Below are 5,076 nucleotides of genomic sequence, written 5' to 3' on the forward strand. Positions count from 1 at the left end.
GGGGGGGGGGGGGGGGAAGGGGGGCATTGCCACCTCCCCATACATTTCTTTATGCTTCCAAGATTTACAAGTAGGAATTGCCCCTCAAGGTCCTATCAGTGGTGGGAGGATCCTGGCCAAGACTGCGCTTGGGTTATTTCATTAGGACATGCTGAATTCCTCACAGTTATCTTTAGTTGGCTGTTCTGAACCTATGGGAAAGGACAGAGCACTTGGCTCAAGATTCCTGATGTGGACAAAAAAGATTAACAAAAACAAGGAGGAAATGTTTTACTCAAAGTTACCACAAGGGAGGAAATGAGGCAGTCTGTCCCTCAGCTCATGTAAATGAATGAAACTCCATTGATGTAAATGGAGCTATGCCGATATGCAATAGCTCAGGATCTTGCCTGTTCATTTCAAGCACTCATGCTTCCCCTGCTTCATCCTCTGTTCTTCTATTCATAAGACTTTCCTTCTCTTGCAGCTCCTTCAGGATTCATTTAGAAATAATGATAGCTACCAAGATGATGAAGAAAATCCTGCTAGCACTGGAGAAAGTGAGTTGCCAAGAAGTAACAGTTCTAGGAATGCTTCACCTGTTCTACACAAACGCTCAGAAAGCTTCCAGCCCTTCGAAACTATGATAGCTAGCAGCCTTGGTGTTACTTCTGCCACTGTTAATGAGGAACAGGAGGAGAAGGATAAAGCGGCACATGACTCCGATAGTGAAAAAGAAGTTAAATCTATTCTCACTAAGGACAGGAAGCCAGCAGATGATGGCTACAAAGCAGTGTGGTTTAATCCAGATGCCAAGGAAGAGGTTATGGTGATCGAGGATGCCCCTGAGGAAGAGGAAGATGGCAATGATGGAGACAGGAATGAAGGCAAAGAAAATTGGGATGATGATGACAATGATGATAGCAGTAACCAGGACAGTCACCCAGGTGACCCAGTGGTGTCCTTCATTCCACAGAGAGCTAGTTATGGCACACCTGATCAGGATACAACCACAGGAGGGGTAGGAGAGGACATTTCACTGTAGGCTTGGCAAAGCTTGTCTTGTCCTTCTGAAGGCCATAAGCAGTTTTAAGCCACTTTTTTTTAGTGAGATCCCCCTTTTCTGAAGACTGTAAGAGATAGGATGGCTAGCAAGGGTGGATTTCATCAGTAGCAGTGTAATCCCTTTCCTGCCTTGTCCCATGTAGAGTGTGTAGACCCAAGCCAGAAGGAACCAAACTAATCTAGTTCAAGCTCCGCAATAGCACAGTCCATAACTCTTCATTCAGTAATCCCTGCACTGAGTTCAATTGCTTGGGGTTGAACTATAAACATCTTCCCTAGAAAGGGAGACAATACTGATGTTTAAGAAAGTATCTTCTCATCAGACTCAGACCCACAATATCTAGCTTCGGGGGCCAGTGTTTTATCCACTAAGTCCTCCTTCAGCCAAGGGGCCTGAAAACCACTTCTGCCCTCTAACTTCCTGAGTTGCATTTGGGATGATGCGTTGGAAGCAATCTAACCCCACTTCTGCCTTAGTCAAAAGGATTGAGTGCATGTGAACTTCCCATCCCTCTCCCCACATTTGAGCTCAGTCCAAGTTCATCAGTAAGACCATTCCCAGGGATATCTCAAAGATTTTGCTCCAAAATGAAGCAAAGTATTTTGCATTTTTGAGGTGCCACAGGCCATTCCCAGAGAGTTTTACTTTGAAGCTCATTTGAATTCCCAATATTATTTACTGAGGCGCGCACAGTTATTATCCCTAAATAGCTGGCAGGTCTGAATTAGATTTGACTGTAGCTTAGTGTACTGGTACCAAGTTGGCTTTAAAAGAAGTAGCTCAGGTATTGCTACCCATCTCATTGTGTTAACAAAGCTCTGCACAGATTAATATACCCTTCTCAGCAGGTTAACCATGGCTAACCTGATACTGGCCCTTGAGCTAACAAGCTCACAGTTACCTTGAGTAGCTCTCCATTATACATTACTCATTTCTCTGACAAACCCTGAGAAAGAACTAAGAGCCTACAAATTTATGCAACTATCTCTCTGCCCAGAGAAGCTAAGGAACCTATAACCAAGTGTAGCAGGAAAGATTATGTAGTTTCCCATTTGATAGCATGTCAGTCTGTTCCTGCTTATACCACTATTACTTGTCTGCACAAACCAATATCACTTCATTGGCCTATGCCCTATTCTTTGTTTTTAGTTTCTATTAGGGATCAGGCTAGGTCTCAGTGGGTGCACTGACATATGTAATTAGAGCGCCAGAGTTTATTTCTCCTGGGCACAGTGTTTACATGTTTATCTGGGACCACAGCATGTTGAGCCAAGGCAGAGGAGCCCCAGGCTGTAAGGGGACCCAGGGAGTCAGCCCAAGGCTCCAGGTGGTGGTGCTGGGTGGTGGAGGGGCTAGCTGGGGCACAAAGGGGCTACAGTATAGGGCTAGCCAGCAGGCAGCCCCTGCACTGTAGCACCCTCCTGTCCCAGCCAGTCCTGGTCATCATCTACACATGGACTGTGGCAGCATAAATTACTCTGCCATAAGATAGTATTAGGATAGAGATAGATAGAGATGGTACTGTTCTACAGCGGAGATAATTAATTTATTGTGCCTTAATATGGGTGCATGTATAGACAGTGATGCTTTACTGCAGAGCTAATTAGTTAACTTTGCAGTAAAGCACATGTGTAGTTGCACCCAGTAACACCAATGCGATATCAATGTAATTAGTCCATTCTGACATTGGTGTCATTTTAAAATCCGAAGGGCCCACTCAGCCTTAGTAAGCATAAACCAAGGTCCTTATCCTGTATTTAAGCCATGCGCTCTCATTTAAGTGCAAGAATATTCCTAATTAAATCAATAAGGCAGAATAAATGCCTTTAACTTTACATGCTGGGAGGCTGAATCAGCATCTTCCTTTCGGTAAAGGCCACAGGGAAAGATTAGATCTGTGAATATAAAAAACACTTTGTCACATACTATGGTGCCTGCAAGTACCGAACAACTCTTCCTCATTAACTGTATTGTACTCGTTTTGATTTATTGGGGGCTGCAAGGAGTCTTTCCCAAAGCCAGAGGGATCCCCCCAGCTCTAAAAAACCATTTCTCCCCTCTGGTACATGAATGACTTCAGTGACAGTCTCTCCTGGGTTATTAAAAAGAGACCTGGACCATCAATTAAGAGAAGACTCCTTGTCTTATGTTTTAGAATTTCTCTTGTTTGTTGCTCTTTGTAACCGTCACTTTAAGAAGAGTTCAATGTCCTTGTTCTCTCTAAATTATCTATATAATAAAACCATACCACCAAGGTATGAAGCATGTACTCTTTATTTCTTGAGTATCATCTTCTTGTAACCCTGTCCCCTGTTACAAGGAAGGTTAGATTCCCACTAGCTCCAGCAGCTACTCTTACATACTTGCAATAGCAGCCATGATCCCTTGTCCTAGGAAGTTTTCTTTGCCAACTGGGGAAGAAGTTCAGAGTAATTTTCAACACATTCATTAAAATCAAATGGGTCATGTAATCAGCCAGAAAACAGATCTGATATCCCCTGAGGGATAAGGGACCCAACACGACTTACAAAGAAACATTAGGAGAACTGGGATTATTTAGGCTGGAATAGATGAGACTGAAGGGGGATTTGATAACAGTCTTCAAATACCTGAAGCCTGGTTATAAAGGCGATGGAGATATTCTATTCCCTGTGGCCACAGGGGACAGAACAAATAAGTCTTAAATTGCAACAAGGGAAATTTAAACTGGATATTAGGAAGAACTTTTTAACTCTGACGGTGGTTATACATTGGAACATATTACCCGGTGAAGTTGTGGAATCTCCATCTTTGGAAGTTTTCAAGAGCAGGTTAGACAAAGACTTATCTAGGAAGTTTTATACATGTGACCCTGCCTTGAGCAGGTGGTTAGACTAGATGACCTCCTGAGGTCCCTTCTAACCTTATTTTTCTATGATTCTATTCTATGATTTTAACCCATTGCTTTTCTGTAGTGGTCTATCACAGGACTGTCCAACTTCCAAGTAGTTGAGGGCATGTCCCATGTATATACATGTGGGCAGGCATTTCCCCACCCCACTGCCCCATAGAGATGTGTAGCAGAACCTGGGGGATGGAGGGGGAACCCCGAGAGTAAAGCAATAGGGACAGTGGTGCCCAGGTGGGAGCCCAGGGGCTACATGCTAACCCTTCACAGGCTGCCTGTGGCCCACAGGCTGCCATTTGGATAGCTCATATCTAGCTTTTGACAGCAGTGAAGCTCACTTTTCTCTTCTGCCTTAGATTCCTCTTCTAATAGGCCTTTTCACACTGTAGAATTCCTTCCAGCAAGGAAGATGGAGAATATACTGCAGCTTCCTCTGTGGCTCTTTGCAGCTAATTCTTGTGACAGCTAGTGGGAGTCTCCTACGGAACAAGACACTTCCAAAACATGGAAACAGAGAACAGATGTGAGAAAAATGACAGACTTTTGACGCCAATTTTTCAGTTGAGGTAAATTAACATCTTTCCGTTGACTTCCAAAGAGTCAGTCTGACACAACCGCTGAGAATCTGGACTTGTGTGTCCACACTTTACTAGTATCTATTGACCAAAAATTCATTCAGCTCTCAGTTTTGCCATTTTAATGGCAGCAAAAGTATTGAAGATTGCTGTTAAGTAACCTGGCTTTCCTCAGATACATCTGGAAGTTAAGTCTTATGAACAAGACACTAGGAGAAACATGATCTGTTGTTGCTTGTTCCGCTCACCAGAGTGGCTTGATGGCACAGAAGCATCCTGGTTTTCCCAAGGTAAGTCTCTTTCTAGAGAAATGATAGCAAACAACTGGGCCCATTCTTGATATATGGACTTTGATTCAAACCCTGCTTCAGGAGTCACCAAAGTTTTTGGGGCAGAGTGCCAAAAACACCCGCAACCTCGACTTGTAAGATGTTGGCATGCCAAGGGTGGATGGTGGGGGAGCCACGGGGGGCCTGATCCTTGTTGTGGCAGCACAGCCCCAGCCCCAGCCCCTTCCCTGCCATCCACCCTGAGGCGCACATGCCAAGCAAAATGCTTTCACGTGCCAA

At 44.2% G+C, this 5,076-nt stretch overlaps 1 protein-coding gene across 1 annotated transcript in view; it reads left to right on the forward strand.

Moving 5' to 3' along the window:
- CDHR5 (cadherin related family member 5) overlaps positions 1–1,868 on the forward strand; it is a 59,142-nt gene extending 57,274 nt beyond the window's left edge. The window contains exon 16 of the mRNA XM_019519802.1: positions 467–1,868. Within this exon, the coding sequence (XP_019375347.1) occupies positions 467–1,024 (558 nt within the window). The 3' untranslated portion in view covers positions 1,025–1,868. The remainder of the gene's footprint in view (positions 1–466) is intronic.
- Positions 1,869–5,076: the final 3,208 nt, after the last annotated feature.

Source organism: Gavialis gangeticus, unplaced genomic scaffold (assembly GCF_001723915.1).
Source record: "Gavialis gangeticus isolate Ggan-Ray unplaced genomic scaffold, GavGan_comp1, whole genome shotgun sequence".
Taxonomy (NCBI): domain Eukaryota; kingdom Metazoa; phylum Chordata; order Crocodylia; family Gavialidae; genus Gavialis; species Gavialis gangeticus.